This window comes from Montipora foliosa, unplaced genomic scaffold (genome assembly GCF_036669935.1).
Source record: "Montipora foliosa isolate CH-2021 unplaced genomic scaffold, ASM3666993v2 scaffold_447, whole genome shotgun sequence".
NCBI lineage: Eukaryota > Metazoa > Cnidaria > Anthozoa > Scleractinia > Acroporidae > Montipora > Montipora foliosa.
In genome coordinates this window covers 9,921-32,500 of record NW_027179753.1, presented here as the reverse complement: position 1 = coordinate 32,500, position 22,580 = coordinate 9,921, and the positions used below count along the sequence as shown (strand labels likewise).

General features: G+C 40.3%; 1 protein-coding gene across 1 annotated transcript in view; it reads right to left on the bottom strand.

The window, feature by feature from the left end:
- The window catches only part of LOC137989210 (uncharacterized), a 52,772-nt gene extending 30,423 nt beyond the window's left edge, over nt 1-22,349 (bottom strand). The window contains exons 1-2 of the mRNA XM_068835063.1: nt 22,188-22,349; nt 46-219 (exon numbers count right to left, since the gene is read on the bottom strand). Of these exons, the coding sequence (XP_068691164.1) occupies nt 46-219; nt 22,188-22,332 (319 nt within the window). The 5' untranslated portion in view covers nt 22,333-22,349. The remainder of the gene's footprint in view (nt 1-45; nt 220-22,187) is intronic.
- Between the last annotated feature and the right edge of the window lie 231 nt (nt 22,350-22,580).

The following is a 22,580-nucleotide window of genomic DNA, read 5'->3' as shown; positions in this document are numbered from 1 at the left end:
TTTTTTTCTTTCTTTTTTTTTTTTCAAGTAAATATGAAGTCAAACCTTTCTTGATCCGCTTCCACCACACCATTAGCCATACGAATAGAACAACGACGATAGCCCATCCCACCAGCGAAGCTATCATCCAAGATGCATTGGACGATTTACTCCCGTCTGGTATTGTCTTGGAATCCATCACGTTTGATGTGATCGTGATGTTAGGTATCGAGGAATAATCTGAGGCACAAGGCAAGTAAAATCGATATAGGGTAAGTCAGTTACCCCCTTCGTGAGGATACTGAATTTGTCATTTACTGGGGCTTGTATGCCTGAAATCCTTAATTAAACAGTCAGACCTGGAACTAAATATCAAGAAACCTTTGCTCGACAATGAGCTGCTATCGAACTGTAGTATGACCCAACTAGTGGACTAATGCAAATCCTGCATTTTGATTGGCCACGCTACTAGAGGACTATTAGTAATAGTCCTCGAGTAGGGAAAAGCGTGACGCTTTCTTTCGTTTTATTCCCAAAGAAATATTTCTTCAACTTGCATTTGCTAACTTTATTATTGCCTTTTCTGTCCAACTAGTTTGGTGATACGAAAACAATTAGCCAAATAAACCACCATCTTGTCATCTTGTCTGAAAACTAAGAAAAGATTTAGATGCCACAAGAAATTCTTATCGCATGTAAAACAACCATTGTTGTGGTTATCCGTCCGTCCCTCTACGGCGGTTTTCAAGCGAGATATGGCTAGCAATTCTTTAAGATTTTTTGACCGACGAAAGGCTGGTATGACAGAGCCTCGAGTGAAAAGTTCTTTTAATTTAGGGTTAGATTGTAAAATAAACAAGAAAACCTGGTTGTGGTCATTGTTATTTAAGGTTTTTCTTTATGCTTTGGTTCGTTAACCTGGGTTAAACCTGCAATCCAATCGAAAACCAGTACCTGGTCAGCGCTTAACTTGAAAAAAGAAAACAGCTGACCTCGGTAAGCTCTAAGCTTGAGCCCGCGATATGACCACGTGATATTGGTCAGCGGTTACCTTGTTTAGACAGGTGTCAATGGATCAAAACATGGTGTCCAATATCAAGTATGTACGCTGTAAACTAGCATCATACTGGTCACATTGGCATACATGGAAGGGTGGACGTACGTGGGTAAGAAGCAAGGTGACACACGCTAATACCAACCCAGTTTCACTGGCGAAAAATGTCTGATTGCTTGAGGCCTTGTCATGTGACTTCAATAGCTCAAATGCCATCGGGTGTTTATCCGCTCTCCGTCGATAAAAAAAAAAAACCTTTTTCAGGCCAGTAAAACGGACGAATGTTTTGACTGCATAGTGCGTTTTTATGCCAGCGAGATTCTCTTTTCAGCCAACAGTGCTACCAGGAAAATGTCTTTAAAAATTTCAAGGTCAACGCGAGTCTAGGTTGCTGTGACAGTGTTTGAGTGGAAATTCGTTTGTGGAGCTTACCGGCTAATGGAGTACCACCTTGATTAAAAATAAATGCGTTTATCTTTTAAAAAGTGGAGCAAAAAAGATACCATATAAATTTCCAAACTGTTTCCGCTGGGGCCCGCAACTAAAGAAATTGAATTTAGCAGCAATAATAACCAATATCATACATAACATTTCATTGCACCTCATAATGGGTACACTAGAAGGAAACCTTTTAGTTGCAATTATATTTTGCTATAGTCGTTTCAAGCAAAATGCCAATTGTTTACTTCCCTCCAAATTACTGAAATAAACATAGATTAAGTTAACTCTGAATAGCAAAAACAACAATATTCCAAGTTGAAAATTTGGTCAGAAATCCAGCTCACTAGCAGGGTGGATTTTACTGTAACAAAATATTACTACAGCTAACAATACGCTTTCATCACATTGTAGTGGGTTAATGTGAGAACAAAAACAATTAATCAAGAATTGATTTTACCTTCCAGCAATGAAAAAGCAGGAGGATATAAAATTAGGTACTTCAAAGTTTAGAAAACTTGTTGACAGTGATTCAGTGTCCTCATCCAAAACAAATTTCATGCTGACCTACTAAATACTTCCAGTGCAATAAATTATTTAACCCCTCTTTGTGGACTCTGGTTGCAACACAGCGGTTTCAATAATTTTAATCCCCTTCCATTAGATTTAACTTTTACAAAATTCCATAACTTCATATTTCTGTAACAATTGTTCAAAGTCATTGAGCAAAAGCATACAAAGCTACATTTGAAAGGAGCGTAATCCCATGCTGGAGTTTTCTGGATAGGACTTCACAGAAATAACTCCTGTTAACTTTCCATATGTAAAAAATATTTCAATATTCGGTGCAATGAATTTTTAGCAATTGCTTCCTACCATTTCCAAGAATGAATAAATTAAAGTTGAATGCAGTAAGAGTAAGAAGTAAAAGAAAAATTTTTTTTTTTTTCAAACTGTAATCTATTTCCATCCTTGCTTTAGTCCCTGGATAAAGTAAAGTAAACAAACTGCCGCAAGGGGGACTCCCTTACAAAAATGACAGGGGCTCTTGTTGTTCCTTTTTGGAGAAAAAAAATTGTGGATTTATACTGCTAATGATGCTCAGACCAAACAGCTGGCGGAGTTGCTTCAGTACATTTAAGGCTATCAATCTGAAAAACGACTGGAACTGTAGGACAATTTGGTACACAAGAAAATAACTTTTACTTGAGAATTATAAAATGCCAGTCACTTGTCACTTCAGAACTGATTCCTCTAAGGGGTCAGATTTCTTTAGCCTACGTCCACCAAACAAGGTTCTGTTACCTTTAATGGTTGGTTTTTAAAAAAAATCCAGAAGTGGCCTGCACCTCATATTTGGATTCCCATTGATTTAATGACTTTAATGATATAGGCAAATTTGTTCTACAATAATACTCAAATATTTAACCTGCCTTGGTGGCAAAGTTTACTCCTTGAGCCACCAGCTACAACTTTGATACTTTGTTCTAAAAGCCAAAGTAAAGCAAAGAAAGGCATGGTGGAAGTGATGATTAACCACTTGTTTTGGTTCAAATGAAGAAAAAGAAAGTCAAACTAATAATAGCACTTTAAACCTTTCACTCTGTTATATCCGGGCTCCTAGGTTCGGTGCGCTTGCGTAGTAGGGCTCAGAAAAGTGTAGTTCTGTTTTTCTGTTCAGGTTCTGTTCTGTAAGCTGTTCTGTATTCCAGCTCTTTATATACTTTGTACATGATTGACCAGATATAACATTTTGGCGACGAGGATGGGATTATCTCCGACTTCGTTGTGATACGTGGCCATCCTTATTCTTCTTTGTATGATTTTATTCTGTGTTCGTTTCTTCAATACGTTCGCGCACGTGGTTGCCTGCGCCTTTGTGGTTTTCATCATGTCTTCGCCAACGCTGCTTGGCTCCGTCGGGGAGTTCGATCCGTCGAGTGAGACATTCACCGCTTATTTCGAAAGACTGGAACAATTCTTTGAAGCTAATAGTATTGGCCATTATCCTGCTGATGCTACCGCGGCTGTTATTCAAGCGGCCAACAGGAAAAAAGTCCCTGTAATGATTTCGGTATTCGGTAAGAACACGTATGGAACTCTTCGTGATTTATGCAGTCCAGAGAACCGGAAAGATAAAACATTTGATGCGTTACGTGATTTACTGCAGCGACATTTTAAGCCCAAGCGACTGGAAGTTGCGGAATCGTATAGATTTCACCGTTGTGTTCAAGAAGAAAACGAAACTGTTTCTAATTACAGAGCCCGTCTTAGACATCTGGCTTCCGCGTGTAATTTTGGTGAATTCTTGAACCGCTCACTTCGGGATCAGTTTGTGTGTGGTATTCGCAACCCAGCTACACGGAAAAAACTCCTGAGCGAAGATCGCTCGTTTCAAGAGGCCCTTCAAGTTGCTGTTGCTGATGAAATAGCGGCCAAGGAGTCACTGCAAGTTCAACAACAATTACCTCAGCCTGTGAATTCAGTTACCAAGGATTCTTTTTCTGCTTCTTCTCGTGGGTATGCAGGTTTACAGTTTGGTTCGCGACAAGGTGCTCGTCAACCTTCGAATTTGTCACAAGCGACTTCTTATACTTGCTTTTCATGTGGTAGCCCGGATCACTTAAGGCCTAAATGTAAATTTAGAAATGCTGTATGCCGGAACTGTAACGTAAAAGGCCATATTGCTCGAGTTTGCAAAAAGGGTGGTATTAACACCATGTGTGCTGAAGAAGAACTTGCACAAGAACCGGTATGTGAGAACGACGACCTTTATGTGGCTTATGACGTCAACACTATGTTTAGATCTGAAATTTCTGTGCAGCTGAAGATTGAAAACACTAATTGTATGCAGTTAGACACTGGTTGCACTTTGTCTCTTGCTCCAATCAGTTTCATTAAAGAAGTTTGTCCTGATGTCAAAATTAATCCTACAAATGTTATGCTGTCCACCTACACTGGTGAAACTGTGCGTCCTTTAGGAGAGGCTTGTGTGAATGTTGAGTACTCGGGATCCCAGTATTCATTACCCTTACGTATTGTAAAAGAAGGATCCTGTGCATTGTTTGGACGAAATTGGTTTATGCATATCAAGTTGGATTGGCAAAACCTGCCAGGTTTCAATAATGTTGGAACTTTGCCATCTGATTTGTCTACAATTCCAGCTACCTCTGGAGATCAGACATTAAATTCTGTCCTTGAGCAGTATAGTGGATTGTATCAACCTGAACTGGGGTGTTATACCGGTAAGCCTGTTGTGTTAAATGAAAGACAAGGGGCCAAATTTCACAAAGCAAGACCAGTTCCTTATGCTTTGCAATCAAAAGTGGAGAGTACCTTGTTGAAAATGGAAAAAGATGGCGTGATTGAGAGATTTACTACTGCTGTTAGTGCTGCCCCTATTGTAGTACTTGGAAAGAAAGACAGTGATGAAGTACGTGTATGCGGAGATTTTAGCGTAACATACAATGCATGTGCTAATGTCGAGACCTACCCTATGCCGCAGATTGAGGATATGCATTCAGCCTTGAGGGGATGTACTGTGTTTAGTGTTCTAGACATTAAGCAGGCCTATCATCAAATACCAATTGCAGAAGAAGCACAGTCCAATCTGATAATTAATACTCACATTGGTTTGTTTGCATTTAAAAGACTACCAAATGGAATCCATTCTGGTCCAGCTATTTTTCAGAGAATCATGGACAGTTTGCTGTCTGACATTCCCAAAGCTGTAAGTCGTTTGCATGATATTCTTGTAGCTGGAACTGACCCAGAAGATCACCTTCGCACCCTCTCTCTTGTGCTGGAACGTCTTCGTTCTGCAGGTTTCAAACTGAACAAGACCAAGTGCAAATTCCTTCAGCAATCAGTAGTTTACCTAGGTCACAAGCTCGATGGAGAGGGCTTACATCCTACCGACGATAAACTTGCAGCCATCCGTGATGCTCCAAGGCCTACGGATATTACCACATTAAAGTCTTTTCTGGGACTTATAATGTTCTATTCAAGGTTCATGCCACATCATTTCACTGTACTGGCAGCTCTTCACAATCTGCTCAAGAAAGATACCCGTTGGAGATGGTCCAAAATTGAAGAAGATGCATTTAATTCTGCAAAAAACTTGTTACTAAATTCTCAGGCATTAGTACACTATGATCACACTCTGGCCCTGTTCCTTTCATGTGATGCTTCATCTTACGGTGCAGGAGCAGTTCTGTCTCACAAGATTGGTGGGCAATTCCGACCCGTGGCCTTTGCTTCTTGTACTTTGACAAGTGCCCAACAAAACTACTCCCAATTGGAAAAGGAGGCTCTGAGTATCATTTTTGGATTGAAACGATTCCGCCAGTATTTGTATGGCAGTTCCTTCACAATTTTAACAGATCATCGACCACTGCTAACTCTTTTTGGACAACATAAGCCTATTCCTGCTCATTCTGCAGCTCGACTTCAAAGGTGGGCCCTTATCCTGGCTTCATACAACTACAACATTGAGTACCGGAGCACTGTTGCACATGCTGATGCAGACAGCATGTCCCGTCTTCCTTTACCTCAGACATGGTCACCCAAGTGTGAGAATGTTGAATGCTACTTCTTGGATTCTGAGGTTGTAACCAATGTGACCAGTCAGATGATCAAGAAAGAGACCCAAGTCGATCCAGTGCTGTCCAAAGTGTACACTTATGTTATTAGTGGCTGGCCTGGTGTTTTGGATCCTACACTTGTACCTTACAAGAGCAAACGAGATGAGTTGACTACCCAACAGGGCTGTATACTGTGGGGCACTCGTGTTATTGTACCTCCTTCGCTTCAGAAGAACGTTTTGGAAGAATTACATGACACTCATCCTGGCATTTCCCGCATGACAGCATTGGCCAGGTCTTATGTTTGGTGGCCCAGCATCGACTCACATATTGAAAGAACTGTTTCCTTGTGTAACACCTGCCAGTCTCTGAGATCAGCATCCCCTACAGTTCAAATTCATCCCTGGATCTTCCCAGCACGGCCGTGGTCCCGTATTCATGTAGATTTTGCTGGACCAATAGGTGGGGGTACTTACCTTGTTGTTGTTGATGCATACAGCAAATACCCGGAGGTGGTGAAAATGACCAGTACTACATCCTCAACGACCATCACTGCATTACGTGACATTTTCAGTAGGCATGGTCTTCCAGAAATTCTTGTTTCTGACAATGGGTCACAGTTCAGTTCAACAGAATTTGAACAGTTTTGTGCTAACAATGGCATTATGCATCGTACACCTGCACCTTACAAGCCATCCACCAACGGTCAGGCTGAACGAGTGGTACAGATTTTGAAGTCTGCAATAAAAAAAGCCCAGGCCACTCAAAAGGATGTGTCTGCTGTAATTGCCAAATACTTGTTGGTTTATCGAAACACTCCACATTCTACTACAGGTGAACCTCCTTCACTGCTTCTGATGGGTAGGAGATTGCGTACACGTCTGGATTTACTGACTCCTTCTGTTGAAAAACATGTTGAAGCTCGTCAATATACGACCATGATAAGTCGCACTGCAAAAAGAGGCCTGCACCAGTTCAATGCAGGTGATCCTGTCCTAGCACGTAATTATGGGAGGGGAGAGAAATGGATGCAAGGTGTTATTACTGAAGTTCTTGGCTCAAGACATTACGTAGTTGATGTATCCGGTTCTTTGTGGAAACGGCATGTTGATCAACTCCTTAGCCGACCTGTAGATGTAGTTCCATCGACCAATGACTCAGTGATTGATCAGCTGCCTGAGATGCCTTCTCGTATGGATACCTCAGGGGCGGATGACCTTCCTTCGATGTCAGATGAAATTCCTTTGGCTGGTAGCTGTCAACCCTCTCCTGTGGACAGCCGAACACTGAGAGTTTCCAAGTCTCATTCAGATCTTAACACTGCTATGACAACTCTGCCTAGTTCCCAGTTGGACATTCCAGAAACTGTCACTGGTGATGATACTTTCAGAGCTCATTCAAGTTCTTCATGTGACATTTCCGTAGCTGCTAATATGGAAAAATGACCAATCGGGGTCCACCTATCTATTTGCGAGATTATGAACTAAAGTGAAAACACTAGCTGACTTTAATGTTGTTGAAAAGAACAGTTGTTCAGTTGAAATTAAGTGACTGCTTCCCTTGAAAGGGGAGATGTTATATCCGGGGTCCAAGGTTCGGTGCGCTTGCGTAGTAGGGCTCAGAAAAGTGCAGTTCTGTTTTTCTGTTCAGGTTCGGTTCTGTAAGCTGTTCTGTATTCCAGCTCTTCATATACTTTGTACATGATTGACAAGATATAACACACTCCTTAGTATTTTACTCTTTCACTCTTTAGTATTTTACTCGTCAATGGGGAATCCCCAGGAGTCAATTGCTATGGGTTAATCACTCACTAAAAGATGTCCCATTAAAATATTATGTTCCACTAACGACCAAAACTGTACTAATAACTTGAATTATAGCTAAGGTCTGTCAAATTTCCATGTGAGTTACCTGACAGCTCTTACAGTACTACTCAACATAAAGAAAATAAATTCTGTGGACTTAACCATTCCCAAATACAAAATGCTGTATATTACAAATCTCTTCAAGATTTACCTGCTTCAGGAACTTAAAATCAATGAATATTTTCAATATTTTTCCTAAAATCTTGCCAACTATATGCACTTTTTAATGGTTTTACCTTTAAAAGTAACATCCAGAAATAATAATGCAAATACAACTGAGGCTGTTTTGCCTTATCTACAAGACAAGACAACAATATCCTTTATTCAAACACAATCAATATTAAAGCAATAATACTTCCTTGTGGGATCATGTGCTAAATATAATAAAGATACAGTACAGGAAATAAAAACTTAAAACTAAGTAAGAGATATGATATCTGTACAAAAAGGGATAAGAAATAGAAATTAATTACTATCCAAAGATTATATAGCAAATATTATATATATTAGGTTGACTGACAAGTTCCTTGTTAAAAATGCATGGTGGAGCATATTTGAAGTCCAGCAGGGCCAAGACGAGAAGTTATGATAAAAGCTTTAAACATTTTTCTAAAATATTTTACTGCTATCAGACCTACATGTCATGAGACCTTATGCATGGGATTGTCAATGTTTCAAGCTGTAGCTCCAAATCACGTAATATAATAATAAAAATGAGTAGATAACGAAGTAGAAAGTCAAAATGTCAAAGGCAATCAAAATATATAAAATTATCATAAAAGGTACTTAATTCTAAATTCTAAAATGTACTTTTAGCAATGTTGTTTCAATATTTCGACTGGGCGCTTTTCCGCAAATTGCCTTTTTTCCAGTGTTTGCCCCCCAGCATAACACATGGCTAATTTGCATGACAATTTGAAAACCAACATGGCGGCTATCGTGAATAAGGCCTATTGACACCATCACACGAAAGATAATAGCGGAGCTCCGCGCGCGCGGAGCACCATGGTTAAGAAAATATGGTAACCCATCTGAAAGTTTGGTTTTGGTCACCGTACGACCTTACGACCATACCACCGTACGCCCGACGGCCACCCCTCCATGTATGCCAATGTGACCAGTATCACGTGACCATATCACGGGCTCAAGTTTAGAGCTCATCGAGGAGGCCATACTCCAGCTTTTGTTTGCAGCGTACATCTTTTATATTGGGTATCCATGTTATGGTCAATTGACACCTGTCACAACAAGGTTTCCAATGACCAGTATCACGTGACCATATCGCGGGATCAGGCTAGGCCTTATCAAGGGCAGCTGTTTTTTTTTTTTTTTTAAAGTTAACCGCCGACCAGGTACGGTTTTTAATTGGATCGCAGGCTCAGGCCCGTGTCGAGCCGCTTTCTACGGCTCGATACGGCTACATGGCAATACTACGTGAACAAGGGCAAGTCGCAGTCGGAGCTTCTCGTTTTCAGGTAGAAAACGGTTTGGACAATATTTTTTCCTGCATCTTTTGCCGGTTTCAATCCAGGTTTGACATAATATAGCTGTAATCAGGACACACTGGTGGCTACATAGTTATTCAAGTCAAGGATTGTAGGGATATAAACTTAAAGCTAAGTGTCTGTTTTTAATTTCTTTAGAGCTGCTTTTTGCTCTGTTTTATATTATTGCAATTTTTGGCATAAGTCTTATCTTAAGAAGCTTTTTAATTTTGAATCTGATAAGGTTGCACGATACCTGGACGGCCTATGACAAAACAGCAGAAACGAAAGAAGAGAGAAAGAGAACGAGAACGTCAAAACAGTATATCGGTAAACTTAATAGCTCAAACTTGGTGGAATAAGTTACTCCACAAATTCCTTCCTTGAACATTAAACCTTTTTGTTATTTTTACGGATGACTTATTCCAGGTGGACCCATATTTTTAAAAACTTGTTTAATTGTTTTCTCCTTAGTTCAGGAATGAAACTCGAAATTCATCCGAAAAGTGAGGAGAAATACTACTGGCTTGTGTCTCAGACACAGGTACTTTGTTGGAGATCTTGTTTGAAGTTTGTCCTTTCTTGTCGATTCTGGTTCCGAGTCAAGCTGGTGTGTCTCAATGAAATACATCAAAATGTAAATGATCTCGTTCTCGGAGATAAAGTGGAATAGAGTACATCAATAAAACCCTTTTTTTCACCTTGAAGCGACAAAGACGATCTGTCACATCACGAGCTGGTGCGTCTGTGATCTGTAATTTTAGCGTGATTCCTATTCGCTGGCTTTTGACAGTTGTCTCTGAAATGGCTTTTTTTCCTCTTCCGTTCGCTTGCTGAGCATTTCCTTGTTTTCTTTTAAAACTCAAACGATTCAAGAAAAATCCATTGCCTAACTATTGGTGAATTCGACAATAAATTTCACTTGAAAAACAGATACCGCACTCGTCGCTTCATTATTCATGTGATTTCGGTTTTTCGCGTGAAATTTACCGTGCAATTCACTGTTTAGGCAGAAATTAAGCAGTAACCGGAAACACCAAAACGCGGACAATTCAAAAACCATTTATTTTTAATAACCCTACAGCCAGTAAGAATGAACAACCAGGGAGCTCCGCTTATAGGCTTGGCTAAATCTATATATTACTGAGATTGGCCATCTATCCAAGTTTGTTATTTTTAGGTCAAACAGAGACGAAGTTAAGGACTTAAAAACATAGTCAAAAATCCACACAAACGTCTCGAATTTTGAGGCTGCGTCCCCCAAAACCATATAAACTCTTATATATATATATATATATATATATATATATATATATATATATATATATATATATATATATATATAATATTTGAATGAAGATTGGCTTACCAACGGTGATGCCGCTTGGAAGAAGGATCCAAAGGATACTACACGCTTGCACTCGAAAATTGTAGTTTGTGTAGAAAGAGTAAACAGCGAACTTCTTCCGTGGCCAAAACTCTTTAATAAACGTTTCGCCCTTCGGGCTTCTTCATTATAGAGTTACAGGGTTAAAAATACATGATTCCAAGTATTTTTAACCCTGTAACTCTATACTGAAGAAGCCCGAAGGGCGAAACGTTTATTAAAGAGTTTTGGCCACGGAAGAAGTTCGCTGTTTACTCTTTCTACACAAACTATATATATATATATATATATATATATATATATATATATATATATATATATATATAGGCAGAATATAAAGGTTTACACCAACAATGGACTCACAGCAGAAGGATCCAGAGGATACAGTACCACCACGTGAATAAATAAGCAAATACTGAGTGAAAATAGTGGGGTAAGCTTCTAACTGGTCTGACTTGGTTTCACAACGTTTCGGCTATTCAGCCTTCTTGAGATGAAAGTTAAAATCTAAAAACTAAAAACTATTTACAACGACTGCGTGTATTGGAAGTAAAGGCTTATATATGCAACTTAATTAAAAAGTACAAAGAGGTTTTAATTACAATAGTTAAAATAAAAGCAAGTGTCAAAAGTTACGCGACAAGCCAAACGTAACGAATTTCCCGCAGAAGGCCTCTAAATGTCTGAATGATCATAATGGAAGCTACAACAAGGTCCCAAAGCAGGGCCCTTAAACCATGCCGTAAAAAAAAAAAAAAAAAAAAAAAAGCAGAATACTCCAATGGGCTCATCAACGCAGCAAGCAAGTCGCACAACAATTGACAAATGCATACATAAGAAACTGGACAGGTCACAATCATTCACAATGCAGAACAGGTGAAAATGTCAAATTAGTTGTGATAATTAATACGATTTTTGGAGCGAAATTCCCGCCTTTTGTTAAGGCCATGCGGATTGAATGTGAATAGCTGCGTCATCCAATAGGCTTCTCTTGTGAGCAGTAACTGGTCTAAATGTACTGGATTTTGGAAGGATACAACTTGTTCAATGACGGTAAATCTCATTTGAGAAATATCATGTTGGGAACTATTATAATGTACCGCCAATTCACATGTTCTTCTATTATTAAGCATATAAGATTTATGGTTTCGGAATCTTACTTTGAACTCAGTTGATGTGGAACCTACGTATTGTAAATTACATTTATAGCACGTTGCGAGATAAATTACATTTTTGGATGAGCAGGATAATTTTTGTCGGATAGGATAATGCCTGCCCGTGGCCGAGCTTTGAAATTTAGAAGCTTGAAGCAGGAAATTCTTACACAAATCACACCTATTTTTATCACATTTAAAACAGCCACCCTCATTGGACATCTGATTAGCCGCAGAATTCTGTCGAAGTTTAGATGGTGCTAGGACCTCTTTAAGATTTTTGGTTCGGCGGTAAGCAGGGAAAACTGATTTAGCCGGAAAAATTTCTGCAATTTGAGGTGAAGATCTTAATAAATGAAAATGCTTCTTAATGATGTTTTGAATGTCTGGCAAAATGGGATTGTAATCAAGCACCAGCGGAAATACTTTATTTTTGGTTTTCACCTTTTTGCTTAAAAGTTCGGATCTTGGGATTTTTAGAGCCTTATCAAACTGTTTATCGACTAAATCCGCCGGATAGTTTTGCGACTTGAGATACCATTTGTATTCTACACATCTAGTTTGCAAAAAGCCATCAGTGGAACAGTTACGCTTAATTCTCAAGGCTACCCCGTAAGGGATTGCCCTTTTGCAATGTGACGGGTGTGAACTGGAAAAAGGTAAATAAAGGTGGCTGTCAGTAGGTTTGGAATAAATGTCAGTGATAATTAACCCATCCTTAAGGTGTAATGTGAGATCCAAAACATGCAGAAAACTCTCGGAATAAACTAATTCAAATTTGATGGTCGGGTACAGAGAATTAATGTAGTCGGTGAATTCAAACAACTTAGGCAGACCTTGAATCCAGAGGTCAAAAATATCATCTCTGTACCTCCACCAAAGCAACGGTTTTAAGCTACCTTCAAATTTGGCCTTCTCATCGATTATACCCATTGCTAAGTCTGCGTAGCTACACGCATTTTTTGGTCCCATAGCTGTACCATGTTTTTGTACAAAATTTTGTTCGGAAAATCCACTGTACCATGTTTTTGTACAAACTTTTGTTCGGAAAATCCACTTTCGGACAATCCACTTCGTCTTATTACATCTTGCTGTGGTACTGCTATTGAAAGACTCTCTGCCTTTACAGAATTCTAACTTAAACCACTTTTCCAGAACCTTCCATCATTCATTAAGGATTCTACTGATTTAATCAACAAGATACAGGCTTTGAATGCAAAGGGTCCATTCCCAGTGGGTTCTCTGCTCGTTTTCTGGGATGTGGTTTCAATGTTCCCCAACATTGACAACAATTTAGGTATTACTGCCGTTAGAAAGGCCCTTGATTCTAGACTTTCTAAATTTCCCTCAACTGATTGCATAGCTGAGGCTGTTGAAATTTGCCTCCGTGTGAACAATTGCCAAATTTCCGAACAAAATTTTGTACAAAAACATGGTACAGCTATGGGACCAAAAAATGCGTGTAGCTACGCAGACTTAGCAATGGGTATAATCGATGAGAAGGCCAAATTTGAAGGTAGCTTAAAACCGTTGCTTTGGTGGAGGTACAGAGATGATATTTTTGACCTCTGGATTCAAGGTCTGCCTAAATTGTTTGAATTCACCGACGACATTAATTCTCTGTACCCGACCATCAAATTTGAATTAGTTTATTCCGAGAGTTTTCTGCATGTTTTGGATCTCACATTACACCTTAAGGATGGGTTAATTATCACTGACATTTATTCCAAACCTACTGACAGCCACCTTTATTTACCTTTTTCCAGTTCACACCCGTCACATTGCAAAAGGGCAATCCCTTACGGGGTAGCCTTGAGAATTAAGCGTAACTGTTCCACTAATGGCTTTTTGCAAACTAGATGTGTAGAATACAAATGGTATCTCAAGTCGCAAAACTATCCGGCGGATTTAGTCGATAAACAGTTTGATAAGGCTCTTAAAATCCCAAGATCCGAACTTTTAAGCAAAAAGGTGAAAACCAAAAATAAAGTATTTCCGCTGGTGCTTGATTACAATCCCATTTTGCCAGACATTCAAAACATCATTAAGAAGCATTTTCATTTATTAAGATCTTCACCTCAAATTGCAGAAATTTTTCCGGCTAAATCTGTTTTCCCTGCTTACCGCCGAACCAAAAATCTTAAAGAGGTCCTAGCACCATCTAAACTTCGACAGAATTCTGCGGCTAATCAGATGTCCAATGAGGGTGGCTGTTTTAAATGTGATAAAAATAGGTGTGATTTGTGTAAGAATTTCCTGCTTCAAGCTTCTAAATTTCAAAGCTCGGCCACGGGCAGGCATTATCCTATCCGACAAAAATTATCCTGCTCATCCAAAAATGTAATTTATCTCGCAACGTGCTATAAATGTAATTTACAATACGTAGGTTCCACATCAACTGAGTTCAAAGTAAGATTCCGAAATCATAAATCTAATATGCTTAATAATAGAAGAACATGTGAATTGGCGGTACATTATAATAGTTCCCAACATGATATTTCTCAAATGAGATTTACCGTCATTGAACAAGTTGTATCCTTCCAAAATCCAGTACATTTAGACCAGTTACTGCTCACAAGAGAAGCCTATTGGATGACGCAGCTATTCACATTCAATCCGTATGGCCTTAACAAAAGGCGGGAATTTCGCTCCAAAAATCGTATTATCACAACTAATTTGACATTTTCACCTGTTCTTGCATTGTGAATGATTGTGACCTGTCCAGTTTCTTATGTATGCATTTGTCAATTGTTGTGCGACTTGCTTGCTGCGTTCATGGGCCCCATTGGAGTATTCTGCTTTTTTTTTCTTTTTCTTTTTTTTTTTTACGGCATTGTTTAAGGGCCCTGCTTTGGGACCTTGTTGTAGCTTCCATTATGATCATTCAGACATTTAGAGGCCTTCTGCGGGAAATTCGTTACGTTTGGCTTGTCGCGTAACTTTTGACACTTGCTTTTATTTTAACTATTGTAATTAAAACCTCTTTGTACTTTTTAATTAAGTTGCATATATAAGCCTTTACTTCCAATACACGCAGTCATTGTAAATAGTTTTTAGTTTTTAGATTTTAAGTTTCATCTGAAGAAGTCTGAATAGCCGAAACGTTGTGAAACCAAGTCAGACCAGTTAGAAGTTTACCCCACTATTTTCACTCATATATATATATATATATATATATATATATATATATATATTTTTTTTTTTTTTTTTTTTTTTTTTGTCTTTTTTTTTTTGTTTTACGATATCTCTTATATTCCTAAAAATAGCCAAACAAAGCAATTCTCAACTCACCTATTTCCAAATAGTAGGTCCATGACAGGATCTTCCAGTTGTCCCAAATCTGATATTTTTTTTAAAAAAGAATTTAAAAGGTTTTTGGGACGCAGCCTAGGTTTAGCCACAAGTTGCTTGGCAACGTTTCGGCAACTTTTGAGATTTTCGGCACCTTGTTATAATTTTCGGCAACTTTGGGCTTTTTGAGGTTCTTTGAAGCCACTTTCAACACGCTTTGAGCCAAATTGGTCAGTTTTCGATAGACATTAGTTTATAATATTTTTGCAAGGCTTCAATTGTATTTGTCATTTGCTTTCCTTTACAGAAATGTACCAAATGGATTGGACAAATTAGCTAACACTGGCAGATCTGAACTTTGCTTTACATTCAGAATCATTTCAGGATTATCGATCGTAACTGGATTGAGAATTTCAAGCCGTGCTCTCTTCCAATAAAACAATAAGTTCATCCTCTGAAATCAATCTTTGATTGTAGCTCTGAAAAAGCATATCTCTTGTCTTTCTTTAAAGAGGTCATGATTAAGAATTAAGAAGGAAGACAAAGAATCAAAACTGCTGTACAATTAACTAGCGATGCCGTAAAATCACTGACGCGACATGCTTAACACAAACAAGTCAAGTCACAGACGCCGGTCTCGACCCAGTTTCACCTCGGCTACTTGGCGTCCGTGTTGAGAAAAACGTCTCGTGCTTAAGCTCTCTATAAGTGAAGCAAGTCAACGCCGAAGTTCAAGTTTTTCAGCTTCAAGTATTCTCAAGTTACTTCAAGTTTCCAGCTTCAAGTGTCAACTAGTTTTTTTTTTTTTTTCAAGTGTTTAACATTGTTTCAGTGATTGCAAGGGCAGCACCAAGGTAATTATGCATTTGCATAACTAGTTTTAGCTTATACGATTTTTTAGCCGAGCTGCAATCGTGTGTAACGTTTCTGTTAAGTTTTTCTTTCTCAGTTTTTTTTTTTAATATTTGTTCAAAAGATGTAGTTTTAAACTTTCTATGTAACCAAACATTAATTTGTCTGTAGTGTAGTTTCTCTTGTAAGCTCTTACCTCGTTACGATACGACTTTGTAATTTTGTGCGAACCTTTTTTCAGTTCTCATGGTGTTAATAAACCTTAACATCAGTTTGTGAACGTTGTTGACATAATCACTGGAGCTATACTTACCATGTGGTGAGTTGTTGCTGTCCTTAATAGCGGAGCTCCGCGCGCGGAGCACTATAGTTAGAAAAATATCGTAACCATTCGATGCGAGAAATTTTGGTTTTAGGGCCATGACGTTATTGACCGTCCGTACGTCAACCCCTTCATGTATGCCAATGTGACCAGTATCACGAAATTATACATTGGTGAGACAGGTAGACGACTAGGTGACCGATTCCGCGAACACCTTCGCGATGTTGAGAAGAATGACAAGGATGCATCCAAGCCAGTCGCTCGCCATTTTAATCTGCCTAACCACTCCAAAAAACACATGGCTATCTGCGGCCTTTCCCTACATCTAGGTACGACGGAAAGCCGCAAGAATCTGGAACAAAAATTCATCTTTCAAATCGGCACCCTTAATCCTCACGGTATTAACGAACGCTTTTCATTTAACTAATATATTCCTATTTTTCACGTTGCCATGTTACCACCAATAGCGTAGCTCCTACTCTACTATAAAAACTACACGTAACCCATAATCCCTCGATTCGCTCTGACGAAGGGCTAACGCTCGAAACGTCAGCTTTTAGAATCTCTGTACGGTGGCCAATTTACATTATCAACTCCGTTGATAAAACCAAATTTTTATATACAGTATCACGATAATTTACACCATACACCATACACCTCTGCTTCTGTAAAGCTGCTATAGCCGGGGAGTGGTTTAAGAGGCTGGGCTCTCACAATCCCTCGAAATGCTCCCAATGGCGTGTGACTCTAAGAGCCTCTGTCAGCTAAGTCCAACTTCTGGCCTCCGCGTCGCGGAACTGGCACCACCGACAGGAGAAGGGGCAAAGGCGAAGCCACTGACGCCTTAAAACCAGTTGCCCGGGGTAGATGGGGCTCTTAGCCATCTTAGCTAGTGAAGGCAGCCCATCTAGGGGAAGATAAACCCTGATCTTAAACCTCCACTGCCTTGCGGCTATACCTGATCTCCGGAAGGCTTCAGGAGCAAACCTCGAGGACAATTCCGGAGTAGACCCCATAGGGCGAACGGCAGGTGCTCAGCACTTCCTTCTTTCAGCTTCTGCAATGGAACTAGCCCCAACTTGTATTGGTTCTTCCTTGCCCTTGGACCCAGCCAGTTACACCGAGAGGAGGACGCTGTCTTATGGGCAGCCCAGGGTCTCCTTATCTTCCCGCCCAGGATTCAGCGCAAACTGGAGAGGGCACTCCAGCGGACAGCACGGGACGAGGCAGTCTACCGGTTCTAAGCTCCAACGGATTGGCGCCAGGGAGCGCCAGGGGTCTCGTCCGACGAAGGAGAAGCATTGTTCCTCGCCTTCATGGACCTCACAAAACTTTTGAATTGGTGAGCAAAAGAGGGCTCTTCAAGATCCTCCAGAACATTAGCAGCCCTCCAAAGCTCTTTGCGATCATCACCTTCTTTCACCAGGACATGCAGAGTACGGTCTTCTTCGATGGGGCCACCTCCAATGCCTTCCCAGTCAGTAGTGAAGTAAGGCATTGCTGAGTCCTTGCTCCGTCCCTGTTCGGGTTTTCTTTTCGATGCTGCTCCAGTATGTCTTTGTAGACTGTACAGAGGGTGCCTACGTCCAAACGAGGTCAGACGGCACCTCTTCAACATAGCCAGACTCCGCGCCAAAACCAAAGCTTACGTGGAGCTCATACGGGAGCTGCTGTTTGGAGACGACACTGCTTTAACATCCCACATCGAGGAGAGCCTCCAACATCTGGTAGACAAGCTGTCTCACGCCTGCAAGGAGTTTGGGCTAACGATCAGCCTCAGGAGGATCAACATCCTGGCGCAAGGTGATGATTCCCCCCCCCCCCACCCCCCCAGTCATCACCATCGACAACACCGAGCTGGAGGTTGTGGATGCCTTCACCTACTTGGGCTCCACCGTGTGAAGTTCGACTTCGCTGGATGCTGAGGTCAGCTGTAGGATCGTCAAGGCAGCTGCTGTCATGTCCAAACTCAACAAGCGAATGTGGGGCAATGACCTGTTAAGCGAAAGGACCAAAATTTGCGTCTACCAAGCTTGTGTCCTGTCGTCTATATCTTACGGCAGCGAGTCGTGGACGACCTATGCCAGACAAGAGCGGTGACTCAACGCATTCCATCTCCACTGGCTTCGGCGCCTGCTGCACATCAGTTGGCAGGACAGAATCATCAACACCGAGGTCCTGGAGCGCGCTGGCTCACTGAGCATGTCATTAATGCTCATTCATTCGGCCATGCACATCACATGGAGTCTGACCGCCTGCCAAACGAAATCCTTTATGGAGAACTGCGGCAGGGCGTCCGTCGCGTGGGTCGACCGCTGTTGAGCTACCAGGACGTCATCAAGCGAGACTTGCGATCTGCACTAATCCGCACCAGTGCATGGGATGACATCGCCAATCACCGAGATACATGGCGGCAAAGTGTCAAAGTGGGGGTTTCAAAAAGCAGAAGCGAACGCTAGAGTCCAGGCTACATGCAAGAGAGCGGTGAGGAAAGAACGCACAGCCTCTGCGCGTGTTTCTACAAGGCACGTCTGCGCCACCTGCAACAGAGACTGCCACTCCAGGATCGGGCTACACAGTCATACATGATCCTGCCCAAATCCCCAGCGCTAACCATCGCTTCTTCGAGACGACGATGCCACTACGTCTTTGATATCAATCTCGTACCCAAAGTCATAGGGCTTTTTGGTCAGCGGGTAAGGGCCTGGAAATACTCTGGGATAATGGACTTGAACTATTTTTTTCATTGGTCGCTTTCATAACAATGGCAGTCCCAAAGGAAGTCGGTAAGTACTTCGGAAACCCTAGAATTTGGAGGGAGATTCAAAATCTAAAACTAGTTTCAGTGCTGTTTGTTGATTTTCTACGTCAGCATTGTATAACTCATAAAAAAATAATAAGATGACGAGGTTTGAATTTTGTCTTATACCGAACGGGAATTTTCCCACGCGGGTAAAAACTGATTACTGTTGCTGTTGCAAAAGTACTGAGGGAAAGTATTACATCAGTCTCTTTGGGGAAAAATCCCTGGAAGAAAGTCTTGTCGAAACCATTCAGAATTACGGAAACATAAAATTGTAGTAGAAGAGGACAGTGGTGTCGTTTCCACAAAGATTTTTTGATCGTGTTGCTTGCACGATGGTATTCTGCACGATGGAATGCTCGCTGAAAGCCCCCAAAAAATACACTTACCGAAAGCGTCAGAAGTTTCACTCGCTCTTACAGCAAGCCAATTATCATTTCTCCAGTTTCTTTTATGGTGTGTAAGGCTTTTTTTTTTGTTTCTCGAACAATTTCAACCCGCCATTTCTACTCTTAACTGTTTTCTCTTTTCTGTTTCCGTTTAAACTCAAGCAAGCCCAATAAGACCTGAACCAACGTTTTCTGGTAAAAATAGAGTCCATTATCCCAGAGCCTTTCCCGGCGCTCACCCCCTGACCAAAAAGCCCGAGGACTCTGGGTACGAGATTGCTTTGATATTGGACATCCATGTTGTGATCCATTGACACCTGTCAAAACAAGGCATCCACTGACCAGTACCACGTAACCATATCATATAACATTAAAACACGGACAATTGGAAACCAATTAATTTTCACTAACCCTGCGGGCAGTAAGAATAAAAAGCCAAGGAGCTCCGCTTTTAGGCTTGGCTAAATCTATATTTTAAGCTAATAGCCGAACTCTCGACGCCCTATAAATTTATATTGGATTGCAGTACATTTTATCTGCAACGAATGCACTCTTACACAATTTTTGGGACGGTTTAGAATCTTTTTTTACCAGATAAGACTTTGAAAGTTTGATAAGCTTCGGAGGCAATATTTCCAAAAGCGATTAAGTTAATATATAGATTTAGCCAAGCATAAAAGCGGAACTCCCTGGTTATTTATTCTTACTGGCTGTACAGTTGGTGAAAATAAAGGGCTTTGGAATTGTCCGCGTTTTGATGTTTCTGGGTACTGCTTATTTAAATCATTTTCTTCGGTTCCTACTATGAACTCCCTATAGAAATCCCGATAGAAATTTCACTCGAAAAACCGACATTGCATGGTCACGTGATACTGGTCAGCGGATACCTTGTTGCGACAGGTGTCGATTGACAATAACATGGAAGTCCAATATCAAAGAGGTTTGCTGTTAACTAGTGTGATACTTGTCACATTGGCATACATGGAAGAGTGGACGTACGTATTGACGATCGATGTCGTCATAGCTAAAACCAAAATTTGTCGCATCGATGGTTTACCATATGGGTACCATATGGTGCTCCGCGCGTGCGCGGCAGGCTTCTATAACAATCCTCTGTCTTGTTTGTCACGCGGTTTTGTGGCCGGTTGCTTATTTTGGAATTGAATCCATCATTACTGTGGCCACTGTCCACACTAGATTAATACCTTTCCATTTGAAGGTTTTTTCAGGAGCACCCAACGATAATCTTCGGTGAAATATGTGTTCGAGAGAGTCCAAATGTGCCAAGAATTTCGTTACAAGGAACCAAGAAATGTATTTTAAGGTCTTTTGGCTTAACTTTCTCGTTGGGTACCCTTGCTTTTTGTACTAAATGGATGTCCAGTCGTGAGCTGTTTTCTTTGACCGTGAAATTGCAGTCGAGTAAGCGAATGTACTACGCTTTAGGTTGAATTTTTAATTAAAATCAGTAAGATTTTTGCTGTTGTTCTAAACTGAAGAGAGAGGGAGCAAAGATTACCACTCAAACGGAAAATGTTGTGAGAGAGATTACTGTACACTGTACATGTAATTTCAGTTTTAGTTGTTGATTAAAATTGATGTTCACGTTGTTGTTGTCGTTAAAATTGTTGTTCAAGGCTTGTTTGTCTACTGCTGTCAGCTCAGAGGTGTTCGATCACTGTATACTGTGTACACTAATGACGATTAATTTTGTAGTTATGCAGAATCATAATTATTTTCATATACACTATATTGCTTTCTGGGGCTAGAAACAGGAGCTCCGCTTTAGGCTTTGCTAAATCTATTTATTCAAAATATGCATTTATTCATCCACAAAGCCTTGAATGGTCATATATAGTATTAACTTATCCAATGATGTCCGGTTTTTCAAAGAATCTGGTTAGTTTAGAAACGACGACGGCTACGGCCACGACAACGCCACAAAACAATAATAACCTATTGGTTACAAGAGCAAAAAGAATTGTGTTGTATGTGCGGCAAGCATTTTATTGGTGTACTCTGCATAACAACGGCTTGAAATCACCAAATTTGAGGTTTTAACGACAACGTGAGCGTACAAATGCGAATCTTTCACTCCACATTTTTACGCTGAGACCGCTCGTATATATTCAAATAATTCCCCCACGTTATACAAAGTGAACGAGATGAAATAACCGCGAAACTTGTGCAAAGTCACATTTTGAAGTGACGTTTTAAGTCCCTAGTGGTTTGAACCATTTTAACAAGAGTTGTGATTGGTCTGTTTTAACTGCGTAATGTGATTACCGATCTACTGCTGACGCCACTCGTAGGATTTGGAAAATTAAGTTTTCCTAAAATTTTAGCCGATCGCAAATAAAGAAGCCTCGCCTGAGATCTGTTATGTTGTAACGCACTTAGGAAGCGGATGAAGCACTCAAGAAGTAGGCTAAACACTCGATTCCCCTACACTTCTTTTGTGCTCTGTCCTCTTCCTGCGTGCTATCCACAACCGTCAGATCTTAAAGGATTTATAATGGTATTTGATCCGTGAGATGTCATTGTGATACCCAAAATAGAGAGATTGCACGGAAGCTTGTCACATACCCTTTGCATCCTTTGTAGGGTTCAATAAATTCGTCTCGTGCTTTTCAGATTGCAATGGAGATGACACATGGGATACTTTTGATGTCGTTGCGGCATCTTGTGACTTCTCTGTTGTTGTTAGTTGGGTTTTTGGATTTTTCATCATCTTAGTTGTTGGTTTAGTTGTCGCTGTTAAGAAAAAAAAAGGAGTAACAAACGATTGAAATCGCAAGCGATAAAAATTCCGTTAAGTACTTAGAATGTTAAATTGAATAACACTCTTTTAACTTGGAAGTAAGGACAAAAGGAAGTTATGGTCGTGGATCGTGGATCGTTGGAAAAAGATATTAAGGTGGTGGGTCGTGGATTATAGGTCGTCAGAACCAAATTTGCTACATACATATACAAAATAAA